Source organism: Culex pipiens, chromosome 1, assembly GCF_016801865.2.
Source record: "Culex pipiens pallens isolate TS chromosome 1, TS_CPP_V2, whole genome shotgun sequence".
NCBI classification, from domain to species: Eukaryota; Metazoa; Arthropoda; class Insecta; order Diptera; family Culicidae; genus Culex; species Culex pipiens.
Window position 1 is genome coordinate 1,672,479 of NC_068937.1, and position 22,988 is coordinate 1,695,466.

The 22,988-nt window shown below is 44.3% G+C and overlaps 2 protein-coding genes across 3 annotated transcripts; one reads left to right on the forward strand and one right to left on the reverse strand.

Annotated features, from left to right (window-relative positions):
• Positions 1 to 1,136: 1,136 nt before the first annotated feature.
• Positions 1,137 to 8,290, forward strand: LOC120415060 (116 kDa U5 small nuclear ribonucleoprotein component). Its single transcript, XM_039576447.2, has 3 exons — positions 1,137 to 1,298; positions 1,366 to 2,987; positions 6,912 to 8,290. Exons 2-3 carry the CDS (start codon positions 1,392 to 1,394, stop codon positions 8,250 to 8,252), a joined length of 2,937 nt encoding a protein of 978 aa, XP_039432381.1. The 5' UTR covers positions 1,137 to 1,298; positions 1,366 to 1,391; the 3' UTR covers positions 8,253 to 8,290.
• Positions 8,122 to 22,941, reverse strand: LOC120415061 (protein VAC14 homolog). 2 transcript variants are annotated; one of them, XM_039576449.2, is made up of 4 exons: positions 21,142 to 22,941; positions 8,703 to 8,782; positions 8,338 to 8,639; positions 8,122 to 8,255 (listed from the first exon to the last, which is right to left on the reverse strand). In XM_039576449.2, the coding sequence occupies exons 1-3, from the start codon at positions 22,821 to 22,823 to the stop codon at positions 8,350 to 8,352; spliced, it is 2,052 nt and encodes a 683-aa protein (XP_039432383.1). In that variant the 5' UTR covers positions 22,824 to 22,941; the 3' UTR covers positions 8,122 to 8,255; positions 8,338 to 8,349. The 2 variants fall into 2 exon arrangements, with proteins under 2 accessions (XP_039432383.1, XP_039432382.1); XM_039576448.2 differs by lacking the exon at positions 8,122 to 8,255 and having other exon boundaries at positions 8,279 to 8,639.
• Between the last annotated feature and the right edge of the window lie 47 nt (positions 22,942 to 22,988).

Sequence of the window (22,988 nt, forward strand, 5' to 3'; positions counted from 1 at the left end):
AACGGCAGAACAAAAAAGAGAGAACGTTTTCTTGGGGCTTTTCTTCACCCTCTCTGGCTTGCTTTCGCTACCGCTGCTGCCCATTTGAAATTTTCCTTGACCGGTTCCTTCCAAAGTGTATACCTTACATTAAGCTCGACAGTAAAAAATAAGACAGCGGCAGGTACAAATTTTATTTAAAGGTTTTGTTTTTTTTTTTTTTCAAAAAACTTCAATATTTCAATGGAAATTTAAGTGCCATTAGCTGCAATCAATTGAAAACGCATTCACTTGCGTTTAGAATATTTTTAGCAGGTTTGGGTTTATTCAAAAAACCTCTGAATTTTTTAAAATTATCGATGTACAGTACACGGGACACATACTTACTATCAAACCAATTATTTGGTATTATGTGTGAGCTCCATGCAAAGGGGGTGTCAAACTAAAAAGTGACTTCGTCTAGGACCCCGTTCGTTTGACAACAATTTGTGTCAAACCATCGGGGTTTGAATTTGGTACTAAAGTCCTATGTCATTTTTTATGTACAACGGTAAAAAACACGATTAAAAACCAATTCTGATCACTTTTTTTCATTTTAATGCAAAATTTTTTTTGACAAGACAACATTTTTTCGATGGATCAACTATGGTCCCCTTGGAACGAGCTGTCAAGTAGGAGCTTTTCTGTCAAAAAGGACCGCGAGGTTAATTTTTCAAAATTGATTTAAAAATCCATTTTAAACTCTTTGTGCTCGTACAAAGGGTCATTGTACTCAGAAAAATAAGCTTTATCGCTGTAAACAATAATATCAGCAATTTAAGCTTCATTTTCGGACCCAATTTTTTTTTTTTGCTAAAATTATTGTTTTCGTCAAATTTTACATTTTTATAAAACTTATGATTGCCAAACAACTGAATTAGTGTAAAATGCATTTTAAAGCATTTTATTCATTCATATGTTGAAACTACGGCCTGTGATTTAAATTTTTATATATTTTTTGCCGCCCCCCTTCAAATGACGACATCAGAATGATTCTGAAAAAAAGAATGCGAAACTTTCCTTGGCCTTGTTTCAGACAAATTTTCTGAGTGCTCCCTGAATTATTCCGCTGCAGAATCCATCTTCTGGCAGGTTGTCAAAACCTGAAGAGAGGTTATGGTTGTTTGTTTGGAAGGAGCGCTTCGTTTGCCGTGCGGCTTCATTTTCCCTCACAGAAATAGTGAAAATCCGTGTAGAACCGTACGAATTTGTGATATTCTTGTGTGAAATTCGCTAAATAATTCATAAAGCATCAATTTTCGCTGGAATCTTGCATAAAAGTGAGTGAAATAACGCTTGTAAAAATTTCCAACCGCGACGTAAACAAAACGTTTGTAAACATTGCAGAACGTCAACGGAGTGCCACCGCAAACATGGATTCGGATTTGTACGACGAGTTCGGCAACTACATCGGGCCGGATTTGGAGAGCGACGACGATGACGACCAGAGCTTGTACGGCGCGCCGGACCAGCAAGATGACCTGGACATGGACGACATGGCGGAGGAGGAAGCCGAGCGGGAAGAGGGAGGGGCCGATGCGGGAGGGAGTTCGCGCGCGATCGTGCTGCACGAGGACAAGCGGTACTACCCGTCGGCGCTGGAGGTGTACGGGCAGGACGTGGAGACGATCGTGCAGGAGGAGGACGCGCAGCCGCTGGACAAGCCGCTGATCGAGCCGGTCAAGCGGTTGAAGTTCCAGATTAAGGAGCAGGAGTTGCCGGAGACGAGCTATGATATGGAGTTTTTGGCGGATTTGATGGATACGCCGACGTTGATACGGAATGTGGCGTTGATTGGGCATTTGCACCATGGGAAGACGACGTTCGTGGACTGTTTGGTGCGGCAGACGCATCCGCAGTTTCAGGACATGGACGAGCGGAATTTGCGGTACACGGACACGCTGTTTACGGAGCAGGAGCGGGGGGTGAGCATTAAGGCGACGCCGATAACGCTGGTGCTGCCGGACGTGAAGAGCAAGAGCTTTTTGATCAATGTGTTTGATACGCCGGGGCATGTGAACTTTTCGGATGAGGTGACGGCGGCCATGCGGATGTGCGACGGAGTGGTGCTGTTTGTGGACGCGGCCGAGGGCGTGTCGTTGAATACGGAGCGGTTGTTGAAGCACGCGATTCAGGAGCGGTTGGCGATTACGGTGTGCATTAATAAGGTGGACCGGTTGATGCTGGAGTTGAAGTTGCCGCCGCAGGACGCGTACTTTAAGCTGAAGCACATTGTGGAGGAGATCAATGGGCTGTTGACGCTGTACGGGGATGCGAACACGAAGCAAGTGTCGCCGATTTTGGGGAATGTTTGCTTCGCAAGCTCGCTGTACGGGATCTGCTTCACGCTGAAGTCGTTTGCCCGGTTGTACGCGGACACTTACGACGGGGTGAGCGCGGGGGAGTTTGCGCGGCGGTTGTGGGGGGACATGTACTTCCACAATAAGAGTAGGAAGTTTACGAAGAAACCGCCGCACAGTTCGGCGCAACGGAGCTTCGTGGAGTTTATTTTGGAGCCGCTGTACAAGCTGTTTGCGCAGGTGGTGGGGGATGTGGACACGACGCTGGCGGACACGCTGGCCGAGCTGAACATCCGCGTAACGAAGGAGGAGATGAAGTGCAACATAAGGCCACTTTTAAGGTTGATTTGCAATCGGTTCATTGGGGATTTCTGCGGGTTTGTGGACATGTGCGTGGAGCACATTCAGTCGCCGCTGGAGAACGCCCAGAGCAAGATTGACCACATTTACACGGGCGTGAAGGAGAGTGGAATCTACCAGGACATGCTGAACTGTGACCAGAACGCGCAGCTGATGGTGCACAGCTCGAAGATGTACCCGACGGAGGATTGTACGTTCTTCCAGGTGTTGGCGCGGATTATGAGCGGGACGTTGCACGCCGGCCAGGAGGTTCGAGTGCTGGGTGAGAACTATTCGCTGGTGGACGAGGAGGATTCCCGGACGCTGCAGGTTTGTTTGCTTGTTTGTTTATTCCAAGAACCTAAGACATCTGCAGGGCGACCACTCAAATCCCATTTTAAAATTCCCGACTTTTTATATTTTTCAAAAGTATTTCAAAAAACATAAAACACCTGTTCAGTTGTTTTGCCATTATTAGTTTCCCAAATATCAAAATTTTGACAAAAATATTTTTTTGCTAAAAAAAAAGTTTTTGCGGTGCTGTACAGTCATGCCCCGGTTTTTGATTCGTTCAGCACAGGCTTATGGCATTTTGGCTATACGGAAGACATTGGCTGTAATCCTATCTGGAGCAACATTTGAAAGGGGCGGTACGACATTGCTCTTACGGCCTTTCGTCCCATTTAAACGCATGTAATGAAAGGCCGTAAGAGCAATGTCGTACCGCCCCTTTCAAATGTTGCTCCAGCTATGAACAATCATCCAAACTTAAAATAAATATAGTGTTCTGGAACCGGGATGATGTCAGCTGTCCATTGCAGTTATAATTACGTGAACATTTTCACAAAACCCGTATTTTTCCTGTATTTTGAAAATGCAATGTATTTAAAAAAAAATACTCAAAACCATTGATATTTCAATATGGGTATCAAATGATTGGAATTTTTTCATACATTTCGGAAGCAATAATTTTTTTTTTTTTTTGAAAATACTCAAAATTTTCACAAAACTTCTTATTTTCAAAAAGTACTCCAAATTTTAGTTTTTGCAATATGGGTATAAAATGATAGGGATTTTTTATACATTTCGAAAGATATAACTTTTTTTGAAAATACTCAACATTTTTACAAATCTTTGTATTTTTGAAAAATTACATAAATTTTAAGTTGATGGCAATATAAGTATTGAATGATCGGGATTTTTTCATACATTTCGTAAGTTATTACAATTTTCTTGAAAATACTAAATTTTTACACAAAATTACGTATTTTTGAAAAAAAAAATACTTAAAATTGCAGTTTTCACAATATGCACAACTACATATTTAAAAAAAACTTAGATTTTTTGTTTTGAAGGGACCATCCATAAACCACGTGGACACGTGGGGGGGGGGGTGGTTCGCGGTTGTCCACGCTCCATACAAAAAAAAGTTTTTTTTTTTTGTATGGACAATTGTCTACGAGGGGGGGAGGGGGGGTTCAGATTTCCAAAAAAAGGTGTCCACGTGGTTTGTGGATGGTCCCGAACTGAACTGACAGAAATGTTGAGCATTTTTTTTTTCAAAAATACGTAGTTTTGTGATTTTTTTTTTCAGTAATTCGAAAAAAATGTGTTATTACTTTTGAATTGTGTGAAAAATCCCAATATTTGATATTGTAAAATACTGAAATTTTGAGATTTTTTTTTCGAAAATACGTAGCTTTATGAAAATGTTGAGGATTTTGTGTTATTATTTTCGAAATGTATGAAAAAATCCCGATCATTACCCATATTGTAAAAACTGAAATTTTGAGTTTTTTTTAAATACGTTATTTGTGAAAATGTTGAGTATAAAAAAAAATACTTCCGAAATGTATGAAAAAAATCGGAGCATTTGATAACCATATTGCAAAAATAATGATCATGAAATTTGTTTTCGAGAAAAATTGCATTTTAAAAATACAGGAAACTACGTATTTTTGTGAAAATTTTCATATTATTATAGTTGCAATGGGTAGCTGACATCATCCCGATTCTAAAACACTATAATCACAGTGTGTGGGGCAACATGGGACAACTGCCCTACCCTCCCTGAGAAATTTGTTCTTAATTTGGTCAGGGAGTGTCCATATATGACGTAATTTTCAAAACGTTCATATTATTGCCCCACCTTCCTCAAAGAGCTGGGCAGGAAATGAAAAATGGGATGGCAAAAAGGTTAAGATAACTGAATTTAAAATTGCACTTATAATTTTTTTATCAAAGATTTAAACGTGATTACAGTTATTATGCGTTCAAAAAATTTTACCGAGTATTTACCAAGATCCCTTTTGTGTTTTGTAAATTTTGGTACTTAATTGTTAGTTAATCTAGTTGTGAAGTATTTATTTTTTCTTTGAAAAAATCTCATAAGATCCTATGTTTTACCACATGTTTCAAGCGATATTTTTAAAGAAAAAATATTTAAACATATCGATGCCTCTGTGCTTTCTAATGTTAACTGGATAGGAATCCCAGCAAGCTTAGTACAAGAGAGCACAGAGGCATCGATATGTGTAATAACATAAACCAAAATTTCTTGGATTAAGTTTTTTGGCAATTTCTAATTTTTTTCATGTTTTCAAAACGCAAAAAAATAATAAATTTTTCATTCAGAACGAAAAACGATTGGATTTTATTCGATATTTTAGTTTTCCGATAAGTAAAAATCAAGATTTAACAATAGTAATTTACCCATACTCACCAAAAAGTACAAGCGAATCGTTTGAAACAAAATTACAATTACAAATTACAATTACAATAGTTTTAATGAGTTTATGAATTAAGTTTATCAATTAAAAAAATATTTGCCACAAAAAAAAAACCATCGTCAAAACGCAAACTGGACCCGTTTTTCTAATATGAAATCAATGTGATAAACATTAAACAGAATCATAACTTTACGCTAGCCATAATCGTTAAAATTAGGCTCTATTTCCGTGTTAGATATTTATTAGCTTTGTTGTTGTATTAAGTAAAAACTTGTATGATAATCAAAAATACATAACAATCTTTTGATTCATGAAAAAATATATTATTCAAATCTGTGTCAAATGCTTTCAATATTCAGTAGGATTTGTTATGTCTAAAAAAGACTTTTCAATAGTGAAAGAAACCTTGAATAAAAAGTTAGTTACTCAAGGTTTAAATTAATTTAAAAATTGTGCTAAATATTCTAAAATTATTCAAACAAAATTAATTTAAAAATTGTACTAAATATTCTAAAATTATTCAAACAATTTTCAAACAGTATGCTTGGAGTTCCCAACTTTTCCCAACTTTGAGCGTTCAATTAAGCATAAATTTAAGATATTATTATTCACAACGATAAAGCTTATTGTTCTGAGTACAATGACCCTTTGTACGACCGCAAAGGATTTGAAATGGATTTTTAAATCAATTTTCAAAAATTAACTACACTGATAATCAACATTACACACTGTTCAGTTCACTTTTACACACTTGTATGGGATTTTTCAGTTCAAGTATGATTACACGAAAGTGTGTAATCATACTTGAACTGAAAAATCCCATACAAGTGTGTAAAAGTGAACTGAAAAAAGTGTAATGCTGTTTACCAGTGTACGCGGCCCTTCTTGACAGATCGTTTTAAGGGGACCATAGTTGATCTACGAAAAAAATGTTGTCTAAATCTAAAAATTGAAATTACAGGCCACGGTTTCAACATTTGAATGAAAAAAGTGTTTTAAAATGCATCATACACCTGTCCAGTTGTGTTGCAATCATTGATTTTCAAAATTTCTAAATACTGACGAAAATTTTATTCTTGCGAGAAAAAAAAAACTTTTGCGGTCTGTACATTGTAATTTCTAAAATGTTCAAAATATTTTTAAACGGGTCCAAACATGTTAAACATGATTATCAATGCAGAAAAAGGCATTTAAGATTGTTCTTAGTAGATTAGACTTCTATTTCTATTGAAATTTTGATATTTTTTTGAAAACAAATTTTTTTGCCCCCTGATTTTTCGGACCAATTTTGAGAGGGGGGGGGGGGGGAATCTGGGCGACATAAACATTGAAAAATATTTGCAACGGCCTTAAATTAAAAAAAGTGATAAAAAATGGTTTTTAATCGTGTTCACCGATGTACAGAAAAATTGACATAGGGCTTTAGGACCCTATTCCCGACTTGAGTGGCCACCCTGCCTCCTCCAATTCTTTTTTTTTCTGTCGTTTCTCACCATCTAAAATTCCGTTTCTTCAACCGAGACAGGTCGGCCGGTTGTGGATCTACGAGGCACGGTACAAGGTCGAGTTGAACCGCGTCCCCGCCGGCAATTGGGTCCTCATCGAGGGAATCGACCAGTGCATCGTCAAAACCTCGACCATCACCGACGTCAACATGAACGAGGACGTGTTCATCTTCCGGCCGCTCAAGTTCAACACCCAGTCCATCATCAAGATCGCCGTCGAACCGGTCAACCCGTCGGAACTGCCCAAGATGTTGGATGGGCTGCGCAAGGTCAACAAATCGTACCCGCTGCTGTCGACTCGGGTGGAGGAATCGGGGGAGCACGTGATTCTCGGGACTGGTGAACTCTACCTGGACTGCGTGATGCACGACCTGCGTAAGATGTACTCCGAGATCGACATTAAAGTGGCCGATCCCGTGGTGGCCTTTTGCGAGAGTGTCGTCGAGACGAGTTCGCTCAAGTGTTTCGCCGAAACGCCGAATAAGAAGAACAAAATTACGATGATTGCGGAACCGCTGGAGAAGGGTCTGGCCGAGGACATCGAGAACGAATCCGTCTGCATCGGGTGGAACAAGAAGAAGCTCGGCGAGTTCTTCCAGGTCAACTACGACTGGGATCTGCTGGCGGCGCGATCGATCTGGGCCTTCGGTCCGGACAACACCGGCCCAAACATCCTCGTCGATGACACGCTCCCCTTCGAAGTGGACAAAACCCTGCTCGGCGCCGTCAAGGACTCCATCGTGCAAGGGTTCCAGTGGGGAACTCGCGAAGGCCCGCTCTGCGAGGAACCCATCCGCAACGTCAAGTTCAAAATCCTCGACGCCGTCATCGCCCAGGAACCGCTCCATCGCGGCGGTGGCCAAATCATCCCGACGGCCCGTCGAGTCGCCTACTCCGCCTTCCTCATGGCCACGCCCCGCCTCATGGAACCGTACCTCTTCGTCGAAGTGCAAGCCCCCGCCGATTGCGTCTCCTCGGTGTACACCGTGCTCGCCCGGCGCCGTGGCCACGTCACCCAGGACGCTCCCGTCCCCGGTTCCCCGCTCTACACCATCAAAGCGTTCATCCCCGCCATCGACTCGTTCGGCTTCGAAACCGACCTGCGGACGCACACCCAAGGCCAAGCCTTCTGCCTGTCCGTCTTTCACCACTGGCAGATCGTCCCCGGCGACCCCCTGGACAAGAGCATCGTCATCCGCCCGCTCGAACCCCAACCAGCGACCCACCTCGCCCGCGAGTTCATGATAAAGACGCGACGCCGCAAGGGACTCTCCGAGGACGTCTCCATCAACAAGTTCTTCGACGATCCCATGTTGCTCGAGCTCGCCCGCCAGGACGTCCTGCTCAACTACCCCATCTAAACTCTAAAATTCTAAATAAACAAAAAATAGTTGTGGAATGCGCGCTAGTTTTAATTTGATCGTCATAAATAGATAATTACTGTACCGCAGTCCCGCCTCAACCCATCTTCTTGCGCTGCTCGACCCGCTGCCGGTGGTGCAGCTCCTGGACGCGCTTAAAGTGCGCAAACAGCTCGCCAAAGTTGATCTTGCTCTGGCTCTCGTTCGAAGACGCGGAATTCAGCGTCGCCGGTTGGCCCCAGTAGTTGGGTACGCACTGGAGCCGGTTCCGCAGCAGATTGAACACCTCCGTCTGGGGCAGCAGCATCAGGATGCCGTACAGGGCGCGGGACAGGTGCTGCGCGTCGGCGTTGTCGTTGGCGTGGGAGACCAGGGCGAGGCGGAGGGCTGTTGGAGGTGTTGAAAGTTAGTATCGAGTGAAATTACAATGGTCTAGATGCGGGTACGTACAAGCAAAGACCGGTGACTCGATCAGCTGGACGAGCTTGTCGATCTCGACGAGAAGGTCGATCGTGATCTCCATGTCGGCGCTGGAAGTAAAAACCCGATTTAATATTACCAGAGGTGAAATAGAGCCTTTCTTATAGAGGTGGGCCAAACCGCTCTTTTTTACAAGCCGCTCATTTTCGTTCGCTCATTAAAAAGAGCCGCTCTTTTGAACGGCTCTTCCGCTCTTTTTCAAAATTTTGATGAAAAGGTTTTTCTAAAATCGTATGATTTTATAAGTTATTTCACATTGGACATTTACAAATAATTTGATAAAAAAAAATTAAAACTGAAGACGAGAAGATGCCCTTTTAAATCATAGGTCTTGGCGGTCTCTAGGTCAAGATTTCTACTCGAACCTATACATTCAAGTAATTGAATGGCATCCAAACTTAAATCTAGGATGTTGGAACAATTGCTTTTAATTTTAAAATTGCGTTTATTTCTGCAAGAATTGAACTAATGCTGATATTTCATTTGGAGAAAAAATTCTGCGAACTCTTTTCATTCTGATTTAATCAATAAAGTCTGTAATTGCTAAAAGGATTTTTTCCAAAATCTCTAAATTATTCAGTAAATTTTTGGTAATATTTTACAAATTATGCAATTTGAAATGCTCAAATTTGTATTCCGGTAATACTTTAATGTACAACAGTGATTGCGCTGCATTGAAATTTACAGTCCACATTTTTCCCAGTGTACCCACACTAACACATTGTAAACCCCAAACCCATCACACCTCAAAACTATGACACTTTGACACTGAAATACACAAGTAAAACCGTTCTTGCACCGAGCAGACGTGTTCCCTTTATTCGCTCGAAACCACGAAAGAATTCGCGAAGTCCGACCAGTGAAAAATTCCCCCGAACATTTTGGTCCTATCGGAACCGGATAAGGACATTTCGCGATTCGGAAGTGACTCGGTTACGCGGATCGGTCGCGAGTGCAAGAAAAGTTCTCGGATTTGCATCACGTGCAAAAGCGTGCCGCCATTTTGTCCCGTCGCGTCGGTGGTGTGCACAAAAGAGACGTGTGGAAGAAGTGCGAGGCTTCTAGAAGCACGAAAAGTAAATCTGCACCGTGTGCGGAAATTGTCCCGGATCGGCGCTACGCCACCGGACGCATAAAAAGTGAAGTGTTTAAGACGCACCAAGTGCGGAAGATCGCCACGCGGTCATCTACCGGATTGCCGCTACGCCACCGGTCTGGAAGAAAATAGTGACGCACCAAGTGCGTAGGTCGCCAAGCGGTCGTTTTCTCCCAGATTGGCGCCGCGCCATTGGTAGGAAAAAGTGAAGTATTGAAGTGTCGCACCAAGTGCGGTTTGATCGCCACGCGGTCGAGTGTCCCGGACTGGCGCTTCGCCACCGGAAGTGAAAAGAGAAAAAGCTCCCTGCTTGCGAGTTCGTCGAGCGAAAGAAGAGAGGAAAAGCTCCGTGCTTGCGAGTTCGTCGAGCGAAAGAAAAAAAAAAGTGTGAGGTTATACGTAACCTAAAGTGAGAGTGCAAATGAAGAAAAAGCTAAATGAGTGAACAACAAAAGAAAGTAAAAGAAGAAATCAGTGCTACTCCAAGAATAACGAGAAGTGTAACAAGGAAAAATCTGCTAGCGGCGTTAACGGGATCGGGCGCCGATCGTGAGGACGCTGTCACGACAGTTGAAAAAGCTGTACAGTTTCCAGAGCCGTTGCTACCAGCCGGAAGCGCCGTGCTGAGTATTGCCGAACAAAAGGAGTTGGATCGGCTGAAAAAGGAACGGGAAAAAATGGAGCGCAACTTGGAGAACCTGAGCGATCGTGTGGACACGATTAAGCAGAAGTTGTTCCGCATGAAGGAGGCGCTCGGGACGATGGACAATGTGCACTACCTCAACCTCCAGTTGCAAACACTGCAGCGCTGCAACGAGGAATTCGACACGCTGCACAGCGAAATCGTCGCTCTCGTCAAGAAGGAAGACAAAGCTAAGTGGAACCAGGAGTACCTGAACTTCGAAGCCCTACACGGTGAGTTGTACGTGAACGTGCAGACAAAGATCGCCAATCTCCAGAAAGCTGATTCGAACCGGGCTTTGACATTGAACGCCAGCGCGTCAGAGTTCCTCCCGAGAACGCAAGTAGTACAAAACGTCCCCCACCTGAACGTGCCGTTGCCTTCCTTCGACGGAGCCCCAGAGAATTGGTACGCATTCAAATGCATGTTCCAAACAGTGATGGGTCGGTACCCCAACGAATCGCCAGCGATTAAACTGTACCACCTGAAAAACTCTCTGGTAGGGCGCGCTGCGGGCAAGATTGATCAAGACGTGATCAATAATAACGACTACGAGTCGGCATGGCAACTGTTGGAAGACACATACGAAGACGAGCGCCTAATCATCGATACCCACATCGATGCGTTGCTGGATCTTCCAAAGCTGACACGAGAGAACGGTGACGAGATGCGAAAACTGGTGGAGACTTGCACGAAGCATGTGGACGCCCTCAAGAATCGTGAACTGCCGGTGGAGGGCCTGTCGGAGATGATTCTCGTCAACCTGATCAGCAAGCGATTGGATCGAGAGAGCCGAAAGCTGTGGGAGACGTCGCTAGTTCGTGGGGATCTTCCGTCTTTCGATGACCTAATCGACTTCCTCAAGGATCGGAGCCGAGTTCTCCAAAGGTTGCCGAGCAACGCCAGCACGAGCCAGTCACAAGCGGCACCGAGAGCCCCTGGTCAGCAGCAGGTAGTGGCGAAGCCCAGGCAGACGAAGCTGTTCGTGCAAACCAACAAGGAGTCTTGTCCGTGCTGTTCGAGCTCGCACCCCGTCTTCAAGTGTCCCGAGTTCAGGAAGCTGCCTGTTGGTGAGCGGTTTGAGAAGGTGAAGAAGGCAGGTATGTGCTACAACTGTCTTAAACCTCAACATCGTGCCGACGCCTGCGCATCGACTCAGCACTGTAAGACCTGTGGCAAGCCGCACCACAGCCTCCTCCACAGCGAGCGCCCTGAAAATCCCAAGAAGCATACCGAACCAGACCAGCCGAAGAACCCAGTGGACGCAGAGAAGCAAGAAGAAACACCAGCTGCTCCCGAGCAGCGCACAGTGAGTTGCTGCACGCAAACGCAAGCGGCCCAGAAGCAGATCTTCCTGTCTACTGCGAAAATCGTGGTGTTTGGTTCCGGCAATGCGACTACGACCTGTAGAGCGTTGCTTGACTGCTGTTCCGAGTCCAACATCATCACGGAGAGGTTGGCCAGAAAGCTGAACATGCAGATGCTGGAGATGAAACCCCCGATCACGATCTGCGGACTGAACGGGATGAAGACGACGGCGAACAAGATCGTCCAGACGAAGGTGTCGTCGCGAGTCGGCGATTTCACTGCCGTGCTCGACTTCATCGTAACGCCCTCGATCACCGAGTTACCAACAGGTAAGGTAGAAACCCATACTTGGCCCCTCCCTGCTGGCATTGAGCTAGCTGACCCCACATTCAATGTCCCTGACGACGTCGACGTGATAATCGGCGCTGAGCTGTTCTACGACGTCCTGAAGAAGGGGCGTGTGAAGATCGGCGGTGACTTCCCGACACTGGCCGAAACAGCATTCGGGTGGGTCGTCAGCGGTCCTGCGCGGACCAAGCTACCAGCTGGGCAGAGACGAGTCTGCCAACTGGCTACCACGTTCGAGGACGTCAACCGTACTCTCTCCAAGTTTTGGGAGTTGGAGTCAGGGTACTTCTCCAGCAAGATGACCGTGACGGAACGTGCGGTGGAGAAGCATTTCGAGGAGACGCACAGCCGCAACGCCGAAGGACGGTACGTTGTCCGACTACCGTTCAACGAACTCAAGAGTCAACTGGGCGACTCGTACGAGAACGCCAAGCGTCGATTTGGGAGGCTGATGGTTGGCCTTACCAAGAACCCATCCAAGCGAGAAGCCTACACGCAGTTCATGAAGGAGTACGTGGCGTTGGGCCACATGAAGGAAGTGAACCACAGCCCGGAGGAGGGCTACTTCCTACCGCACCACGCGGTCTACAAGGAGGCCAGCTCAACGACAAAGGTTCGAGTGGTCTTCGACGCCTCGGCGGCGACGACAACGGGCGTGTCCCTCAACGACACCCAGCTGGTGGGCCCGACGGTGCAGAGCGACCTGGTAACGATCATGCTGCGCTTCTGTACGCATCAGGTAGTGCTCACAGCGGACGTACCTAAGATGTACCGACAGGTACAAGTGCACCCTGACGATCGAAAGTACCAGCGAATTCTGTGGCTCAACGACGCAAACGAGATGGCTACTTTTGAACTAGCAACAGTCACCTACGGCTGTTCGAGCGCGCCGTACCTAGCCACGAAGGCGTTGACGCAGCTGGCCTCGGACGAGGCGGACAAGTTCCCGAAAGAGATCTACGAGCAGTTGAAGGACATGCTGAGTCGAGGTGGATTCGGTGTGCACAAATTCTGCTCCAACAGCGCCGAAGTCCTGAAGCACATCCCGGCCGAGCTCCAGGAGAAGCTGGTAGACTTCGAAACTTCCGAGATCAACGACACGATCAAGACGCTTGGGCTGATCTGGAATCCGAACTACGACTACTTCACCTTCAACGTTCCACACCTGGTGCTCAAGGGAAGTCGGCCCACAAAGAAGATCGTGCTCTCGGAAATTGGAAAGCTCTTTGACCCACTTGGTTTTCTGGGACCGGTGGTAACAAAGGCGAAACTGATGATGCAAAAGCTTTGGGAGCTAAAACTTGGTTGGGACACCGAGTTTCCGGACGAACAGATGCAGCGGTGGTTGGTGTTTCGCAAACAACTCGTGCTTGTGCGGAATATCAAGAAGAGGAGATGCGTCATCCCGGCTGACGCCAAGAAGTTGGAGCTGCTTGGATACTGCGACGCCTCGAAGGCGGCGTACGGAGCGGTCTTGTACGTCAAGAGCGAGCTCAAACACGGCACGATCAACATTCAACCGGTGTGCAGCAAGTCACGCGTCGCCCCACTGAAACCCACGACGATCCCTCGACTCGAAGCATGCGGAATGGTGGTGCTGGCAGAGCTGACACACAAGACGCTGGGAGCCCTGAACGTGAAGTTCGACAGAGTGCGCCTTTTCTCCGACTCCATGATCTGTCTGAACTGGCTGAAAAAGTCCCCGGCGCAACTGAACGAGTTCGTGTGCAACCGAGTGGCCACAATCGTCGAACTGACCCAGAACTACGAGTGGGGATTCGTCCGATCGGAGAACAACCCCGCTGATTCGTTGTCACGAGGCCTGGACCCCGAGGAACTGATCGACGACGAACTTTGGTGGGACTGCGACCCAAACCAGCGAACCCGAGGTTCCTGAACTGGCTGATGAAGAACTCCCGGAGCTGCGCAGTGCGAAGGTCGTCCTTGCTGTAACCGTGGAGAAGCCGTGCACCAACTTTAATCGCCTCAGCAACATCAACCGGCTGTACCGCGCGTGGGCTTACGTGTGGCGGTTTATTGAGATCACCCGATCGAAGAAAAGGAATCCTCCCAGCAACCCGTTGACGGCGAGTGAGTTGTCCAGGGCAACCACAACCATCGTCAAGATCATCCAGCAGGAGGCATTCACGGAGGAGATCAAGCAACTGCGTACGGGACAAGCGAAGCGGAACAAGCTGTCGAGTCTTGCGCCCTTCCTAGACGGCGATGGCTTGATTCGAGTTGGCGGGCGATTAAAGTACTCGAACATTCCCTACGCCGGCAAGCACCAAATCCTGTTACCCGAAAAGCACCCGTTCGTCACTCTACTGGTTCGCCACCTGCACGAACTGAACCTGCACGTAGGACAAAACGCACTAGTATCGATGATCCGCCAGCAGTACTGGCCGATCAAAGTGAAGAACACGGTCAAGCGAGTCACCTTCGACTGTGTCATCTGCTTCAAGCACAGACCTCCACAAGTACACCAACCGATGGGTGAGCTGCCAAGCTACCGTGTGACACCCGCGCCAGTGTTTGCTTCGACCGGTGTGGATTTTGCTGGACCCTTCACACTGCGAGAGAGTGGCAGAAAGCCGAAGTTCTACAAAGCCTACGTAGCAGTGTTTGTGTGTATGGCGGTCAAGGTAAGAACAAGATTGTCCGTCAGGCCTGAACGCAAACGCATAATTTTGCGCCTGTCATCATAGCCTGCCAGTCATCGACCATTGAACAAAGCAACCCCTGTAGATTGTTCGACTGACAGTTGATGGAAAAATCGAACTGGCACAGCGTTCTGCGTTCGTCACTGCGTCGAACGGACAATCTTGTTCTTAGCTTCAAGGCGGTGCATTTGGAGCTGTGCACGGATCTGCGGACGGAGACGTTCCTGGCAGCACTGCAGAGGTTCACCAGTCGACGAGGCCTCCCATCGAACCTGCACTCCGACAATGCCACGACATTCGTCGGTGCCAAAAACGAGTTGGCCGAACTGCGGGAACTGTTCGAGAACCAGGTGCACAAGGACAAGCTGGCCGACTTCTGCAGTTCGAAAGGCATCACCTGGCACTTCATTCCACCCCGTAGCCCTCACTTTGGCGGGATATGGGAGGCAGGAGTCAAAGCGATGAAGTACCTGCTCAAGCGCGTCGTGGGTGAAACACGACTCACCTACGAAGAGATGACGACATTCCTGGCCCAGGCTGAAGCAACAATGAACTCTCGTCCGATGTGCCCCCTCTCGGACGACCCAAACGATTTGCAGGCTTTGACGCCCTCCCACTTCCTGATCGGGCGACCGGCTCACGCCCTACCAGAGCCCTCGTACGAGCAGGAGAAGATCGGCAGGTTGTCCAGGTGGCAGCACGTGCAGTACATGAGAGAGCACTTTTGGAAGAGGTGGTCTGCGGACTATCTCCACACGTTGCAGCAGCGGCAGAAATGGAAGGACGGCGTGCTGGACATCAAGGTTGGAGCCTTGGTGTTACTGCGAGAAGAGAACATTCCACCCCAGCAGTGGAAGAAGGGCCGCATCACAGCCACACATCCCGGCGAGGACGGTGTGGTGCGTGTGGTCACCGTGAAGACGGCGAGCAGCGAGTACAAGCGGGCAGTGACCAGGATCTGCCTGTTTCCGGATGTTGACTCTAACGACCCAACGGGGGGAGTATGATTGCGCTGCATTGAAATTTACAGTCCACATTTTTCCCAGTGTACCCACACTAACACATTGTAAACCCCAAACCCATCACACCTCAAAACTATGACACTTTGACACTGAAATACACAAGTAAAACCGTTCTTGCACCGAGCAGACTTGTTCCCTTTATTCGCTCGAAACCACGAAAGAATTCGCGAAGTCCGACCAGTGAAAAATTCCCCCGAACAAACAGTTTTTTTTTCATATTGTTTAACAAATCATTTACCTTTGGAATTAATTTTCATAAGCATTGAAAAATTTTAAATTTTATTTTCAATTCTCAAAAACAAATTCAATACTAATTTTTTTTGAAGTTCAATAAATTATATTTATAACAAGAATCATGCCATTTCGAGCCGGATTTTTCCAAAGACGGAAGATTAAAAAAGAACCGCGGTTCTTTTTTTGTGACCCACGGATCTTTCGCTCTTTTTAGTGAACCGGCTCTTTGAGCGGCTCGCTCTTTTTTTACCCACCTCTAATCTTACAAAATGATGAAACTCCGAAAAATATATAGGTGCAATTAATTCTTCAGAAACATAATGATACGACCCAGTGAGAATTTGACCTAAGAGCAGTTCTCTACGGAATCGGTCTTTTTCTTCAATTTTAATTTTTGTATTTTTTAATCCGGCTGAAACTTTTTTGGTGCCTTCGGTATGCCCAAAGAAGCCATTTTGCATCATTAGTTCGTTCATATAATTCTCCATACAAATTTGGCAACTGTCCATACAAAAATGATATGTGAAAATTTTAAAATCTGTATCTTTTGAAGGATTTTTTTGATCGATTTGGTGTTTTCGGCAAAATTGTAGGTATGGATATGGACTACACAGAAAAAAAATAATACAAAGTAAAAAAAAAATGGTGATTTTTAATTTCATTTTTTGTCACTAAAACTTGATTTGCAAAAAAAAAAACACATCAAATGCCAACTTTTCAGAAATTTCCAGAATGGGCAAAAATCTTTAACCGAGTTATAATTTTTTGAATCAATATTGCTTATTGCGAGATAAAATCACGTTTCTCCATCGCTGTGAGTGACAGGAGATAATTGCCGCCTAACTGCCGCAGTGTAAAAATCAGCAAGTTGAACTGAAATTCTACGTTGATTTGGCTGTCAACTTGGTTTGTTTTGAATATTTTCCTGAAAACTCAAGGCAACCATTGGCAACAGCCAAAAATGTGTTCTGCGGTTGTCATGCGGCTGTCATGCGACCATAATCTTGCGGTCGTATCACCGCGCGTGAACTCTAATTATTAACGCCCGCAGTAATACATATTTTTTCAAAGAATCGAAATATTGGTCGCAAAAAATTTTCAACTTCATTTTTCGATGTAAAATCAAATTTGCAATCAAAAAGTTCTTAAGTTAATTGTTGATAAAGTTTTCAAGTTATAGCCATTTTTAGGTAACTTTTTTGAAAATAGTCCACAAAATTGCATGGTAGCAATTACGAATTCATTATCATTCTTTCCATATTGAAGGGTTGAAATTACCATACCGCTCTCGACATAGTAAAACTGACTGCGTTAATCAGTTAATTCAAGCACGGAATGTTTTTAGCAAAAATACGTCGGTGCGTGTTCTCAATTTAACCCTTCAATATGGTAGCAACTACCATGGTTGGGTTTTCAGTGTACCTACAACTTTGCCGAAGACACCACCGAGAACGATCAAAAAATTCCTTCAAAAGATACAGATTTATGAATTTTCACATATCATTTTTGTATGGACAGCTGCCAAATTTGCATGGAAAATTATATAAACGAACTAATGATGCAAAATGGCTTCTTTGGGCATACCGAAGGTACCAAAAAAGTTTCAGCCGGATTAAAAATTACAAAAAAAAAATCGAATGACCGAAATCTCAGAGAATTGGTCCTAAAGCTTCGAATCTTTTTATACTAAACCTCGAATGCATTTTTTTTTAAATTCAGAAGTGCATTATGGGTCGCAAGAAAATTATATTAAATTTAGAAAAACTTATTGAAATGACATTATTAGAAAAATAAAATAAAATAAAGGGTACTCAGGCTTTAATGTTAGTCTATGATTAACTTAAAAAAATATGTATCGATATTGCACTTTGTCAATCTATTATGAGAAGCCAGAAGAACACTTCCAATGTGCTGGCGTTTATGCTTCGACTTGACGACTTGTCGATCTTTTGAGCGAGAACGTGCCGGGACTTTGAATTTGATGTTCAGTATTTAATAGGAAAAAATAGGGTAAAAATGAGACGAAAAACACTAATATGGCTACATCTCTGGAAATACATTTTGGAAAAGCTTCAAATTTTGGGCCCAAACAGTTTATGGCGCATGTTTTCGAATGACTTTTTGTTTGAAACTGAATTATTTTCATTTGATAGTGTTATCTGTAAAATTGTCCAAAAAATACCTTGAAAAAATGGCATTTACTGCTCGAAAATTGAGAATCAAAAAATAAAATGTTCGTCTCCGACCCCACGGCTGCAAATCTGAAATATAAAATTGTGGGTTTTACGAGCGGTTTAAAAGAGCTCTCAAAAATCATGCTTTGAGTTCCGGGTTTCGGGCCAAAATTCAACCGAAAGAGGGCATCATAACCATTAAATTAGTAATAGGATTTTTTCTGGGACGATTCCTCGCCGGACACAATTTTTTAAGATTTCTGAAAAGAGCGTTTTTTCCAAAAGCAAACCTTAAACCTTTCTTTTGTAAGAAAGGCAAAAAAATAGTAGTTATGTATTAAACAAATAGCAAAAAACAGATTTTTTCAGCACGAGTCGTACATCTTTATACAAAAGGTTTACCGAGTTGGAGTTAATACGAAGAGTGATAAAAAAATCAAATTTCAATTGTTTTTTTTTTTCAGTGAAACATTGTCACAATGTTGAGCTTTTCAAGTTTCGTTTACAAGTGCCCTTACAAAGTGTGTACAAAGTACACGTATGCGACTTCGGTGGATTAAAGAGCATTTAAGGAAAGTGCAAATCAACACTTTAAAGCATTTCTGATTTCGATAATTCATAAACTGATCGTAAATTCCAAAATTCAAAATACCTTGAATTTCTAAATTTTAATCTCTTTAATTCCTGAATTCTGAAACTTTAAAATTATTGAATTGTGATATTCTTATGTTCTTAAATTCCGGAATTCTTAATTTCTTAATTTATATTTTTTTTTTAAATTTTTCCTTTCCTTAACCTGATATCGCTTCCAATAAATTACAAATTAATTTTAATATAAATTTTTATTATTATTATTATTTTTTTTTTATTATTAATTTTTGTTGCCCCAACATTTTGTATTGAGTGTGGTTTTTCGTCATACCACCCCTCACCATAAAAAAGCCACGCCATGAGCCCAAAGCCTATAAACCCAAATGTTTAAAAAGATTAAAATTTCTTGATTGGATTTAACATTTTAGTTTTTGAGCTTTATTTTTTTAGATTTAAAAATTTCATGCAATTTTTTAATTGTAGTATTGAATATTAGAGTTTTTGAATCATTGAATTTTAAAAGCTTTGAGTTTTGAAATTTTAGATTTTTATGATTTATTGCATATCTTCAGTGTTGGTATTATCGCGCTCTCGCGAGAAAAATTTCTCTCTCTCGAGTTCTCGCCGCGAGTCTCGAGCTGCCGAGAGAAACTCACCGATTGCCCGTGCTCTCCTCCGCTCGCGAACGGGCTTTCTCGCGAGCCAGAATTGCCCGTTCGCGAGAAGTTGAACGAACAAAAAACAACATAGCGATTGAAGTTACACCTTTATACCATCGCCTGGTCCGTATTCATAAGCCTGATAAACAAATTGCTAGCTTGGGACGAACGGATAGCCAGAGGCGCTCACGAGCGCTCGCGTCGAGAGCGAGAACGCGAACGAAAATGCGAGCGCGAGCGAGAAGAGAAAAGTACTACAAGTTCTCTCCCTCGTTCGCGAGCGAGAAATGCTTTCCTTCTTCTCGCTCGAATTCCAACACTGCAATTAACAAAATTATCAAATTTATGGATGTTTTCGACACCGCCATAAGCCAGGTGTATTCGGAGTATTCAAAACACCCAAAAAGCAAAAAAATGAAGTTTTGGTGTGGACTTATAAAAAATGATTTAGATATCTCAGTTTTTTAGATTTTTTAAGTTTAAGGATTTTTATAACTTAAAAGTTTTTTTTTTTATTTTAGAATGTTTGAAACATTTTAATGTTTGTACGTCCTTAAATTTTAATATATAACATATTGTTGATTTTAAAATTATTACATTTTTTGAATTTCTTATGTTTTAAATGTGTGATTTTTTTGTAATTTTTATTTGATTTTTTTTATAACATTATATTTTGGAATTTCTTGATTTCTAAATTCTTAATAGTATTTGATTTTTGATAAATTCAAAATAGTTTTTGAATTTTTCTTCCAGAAAGAGCGAGTATTGGCGCTATAATCACGGCAAATATTGTCCTGAGCATTTGTGGAATTACCAAAATTTCTTATCCAAAAAATGTATTGCTCAACAAACAGGAACTCACGGGGATCCTCAAGTTTCTTCCTCTCATGTAGATTCCAAATTGTATTGTTTTGCTTGAACATTCATGCCCAAACTCAAATTCACCGAATCATCTTTGCGGCTATCTTTACGCAGTTGGCCTGGCCGTTTAGAAAACAAGGATGTTGGAAGTTATCGCCCCAATAACAGCTCCAGACTGGCTGCGCTATGGTTAGATTAGATTTGATTTTGAATTTAATAATTTTGGATCTATTGAATTTTTGAGTTGTAATATTTGATTATCTCACCTTTAAAATTAAATTTTCGTGATTTTTTTTTAATTTTAGGTTTATTACATTTCAGGGTTGTTACGGGAGAGTCGAAAAAAAATCCGCGCCAAATCCGCGCCATATAAAAAAAATATATTAAAACCCACGGGGACCTGTTTTTTGGAAAATTCTGGACTGCCCTCTTTTTAATAATATTTGCGCTGGCAATTGGGTCCTAAAATTAAGCTTGAATTGGTGATGTAATCATTATTTTTTAGCGATAATTTTTTTGCCTCCTGATTTTGTTGGAAAATTTAAAAGGGATGGGAGGGCTTAAAAATATAAAAAAAAATGTTGTCCTTACGCTTCTAAAAAAAAAAATGCCAATTTATAATTAACTTCATTGAAATATCCTTCGAGTTTCACAAATTTTCCGTAAAAATCCAAATCTACATTTTTGAAAGAGCCACAATCATAGGAAACCCCAAAACCAAACGATCGCTTGCAAAATAGAGCTTCAACCCGGCTATCAAGCAGTACTTACAACAGCACCACAATCTCCGAAACGTGCTGATAGCACTGGGCCAGCAGACACAGCGACAACGTGGACACAGCACAGTGCGACCAGCACCGGTACAAACACTCAAACAGCGACGCGGACTTTTCATTCCTGATATCCCGCAGCGTGTTGCGCAGCTCAAACAGATCGGAGGTCGTCAGCAGGATCATGTTCAGCGTGCGCACCATCGTCGAGGCAAACTTCAAGTTGGTGCTCTCCTCCTGCAGAATCTCCGCAAACGTCCGGTAGATGTACTCGGCGTTCAGCAGTCGGCACAGCTGCCGGATGATGAGCGTGCCGCGGTTCTCCAGGAAGATCTTGTTCTCGCTGAACAGGGTTAGCAGTTCCATGAGGAAGTGTCGATACTGACGCTGGTCAAAGCCGCTGCCGCTGGCCGTGGCGGAGTTGACGATTTCCGCGAGGACCACGATCGCCTGGAGGACGACCTCGTCGGAACTGTCGGAGAGACAGTCTCGCAGGAGGACCGGGAATAGGTTTTTGGCGTGTTTGCGGGACATTTCGTCGTGGACTTCCGTGAAGAGGTGGTGCACCCACTTGAGGGCGGCGATCTTGGTGGGGACGGAGCTGTGGATGAGATATTGGCGGAGCACTTCCATTACCGAGTCCAGCTCCATGGCGTTGAGATTTTTCTCTTTGTTTTCACTGGTTGAGACCAGTTCCAGCAGGTTCGCGTTGATCGCGATCGCGCAATCTTTGATTTGCTTCTTGGATTCACTCTCGAAGGAAAGGCAGGGCAGGACCGCCGTGAAGATCCCTGAAGAAAATCCGATTAGGCTTTCGCCGGAAAGCTGAATGAACTCCTTGAGCCAAATGAGCGCCGTGTACTGAATCAGCACGTTGCTGGACTGAGCCTGAACGATCAGCACGTTGACCATCTGGGACAGGTCCGTCACGGTGGGATCGGCCTTGATCATCTTTAAGAACTGCGTCAACAGCGACTCGCACATCCGCTGAATCTCCGGCATCGGATCCTCCAAAATCTGGTACAAACCCAGCAAGATCTCCGGCAAGTAGATGACCATGTTAATCTCCGGCACCGTGTTCAGTACCGAAATCCACGAAATTATAAACTGCCTCGCGAACGAGTTCTTTGCAAAGATGCGCTCCCTCACCAGCGGAATAAACACGTTCAAATCGAAAGTCGCGTTCGACTCGATCACAATGTCCTTCAACATCCGGTCCAGCAGCTCGCTTCCATTCTTAACCGCCTGGTCCGGATCCGTCACCAGCCGACTCAGCGACACAAACAAGCTCGGAAACATCGGAATGATCGCCCCCCGCGCCACCTTAATCACGTTGTACAACGACTCACTGGCGAAATACCGCACGCCCTTGTCCGTGTCCATCAGGCAGTTCAGCACCGGATTCACCAACTCCTCGATAAAGTGCTCAGTGTCCTTCTGCAGCGCGATACTGGTCGCGGCCAGCGCAATCAGCCCGCCCTTCTTCTTGTTCGAGTCGTTCGACGTCACAAAGTCCCGCGACAGCACCTCGATGATCCGCCGGATCTGGGCGACGTTCTTCTTGGCGTTGAACTCGATGACCATCTTCTCGATCTCCGAAGCGGCCATCTTGCGCTTCTCGTACGTCTTGTCGCTGAGGGCGCGCCCGCACGCCTCGCTGATTGGGGCGGAGGCACTTTCCATCTCTACCGGATCCGGAATTCGACGGCGGAAAAATCGGCGTAAAGTTGTTAGTCACTGCTCTGTGATTAGAATTTTTGTTTGTGTTTTTTTGGCAGACTGTCAAACGAATCAGCTGCGGTGGGTGGTGGGCGGTGAACTGTCATCATCACCGTCAGTGAATTTTTG

Coding starts and splice junctions, on each gene's coding strand:
- LOC120415060 (XM_039576447.2), top strand. CDS start 1,392: ATGGATTCGGATTTGTACGACGAGTTCGGCAACTACATCGGGCCGGAT. Junction 2,988..6,911: donor AGGATTCCCGGACGCTGCAG/GTTTGTTTGCTT, acceptor CAACCGAGACAG/GTCGGCCGGTTGTGGATCTA.
- LOC120415061 (XM_039576449.2), bottom strand. CDS start 22,823: ATGGAAAGTGCCTCCGCCCCAATCAGCGAGGCGTGCGGGCGCGCCCTC. Junction 8,783..21,141: donor TCGGAGATTGTGGTGCTGTT/GTAAGTACTGCT, acceptor TTTTACTTCCAG/CGCCGACATGGAGATCACGA. Junction 8,640..8,702: donor CGAGTCACCGGTCTTTGCTT/GTACGTACCCGC, acceptor CACCTCCAACAG/CCCTCCGCCTCGCCCTGGTC.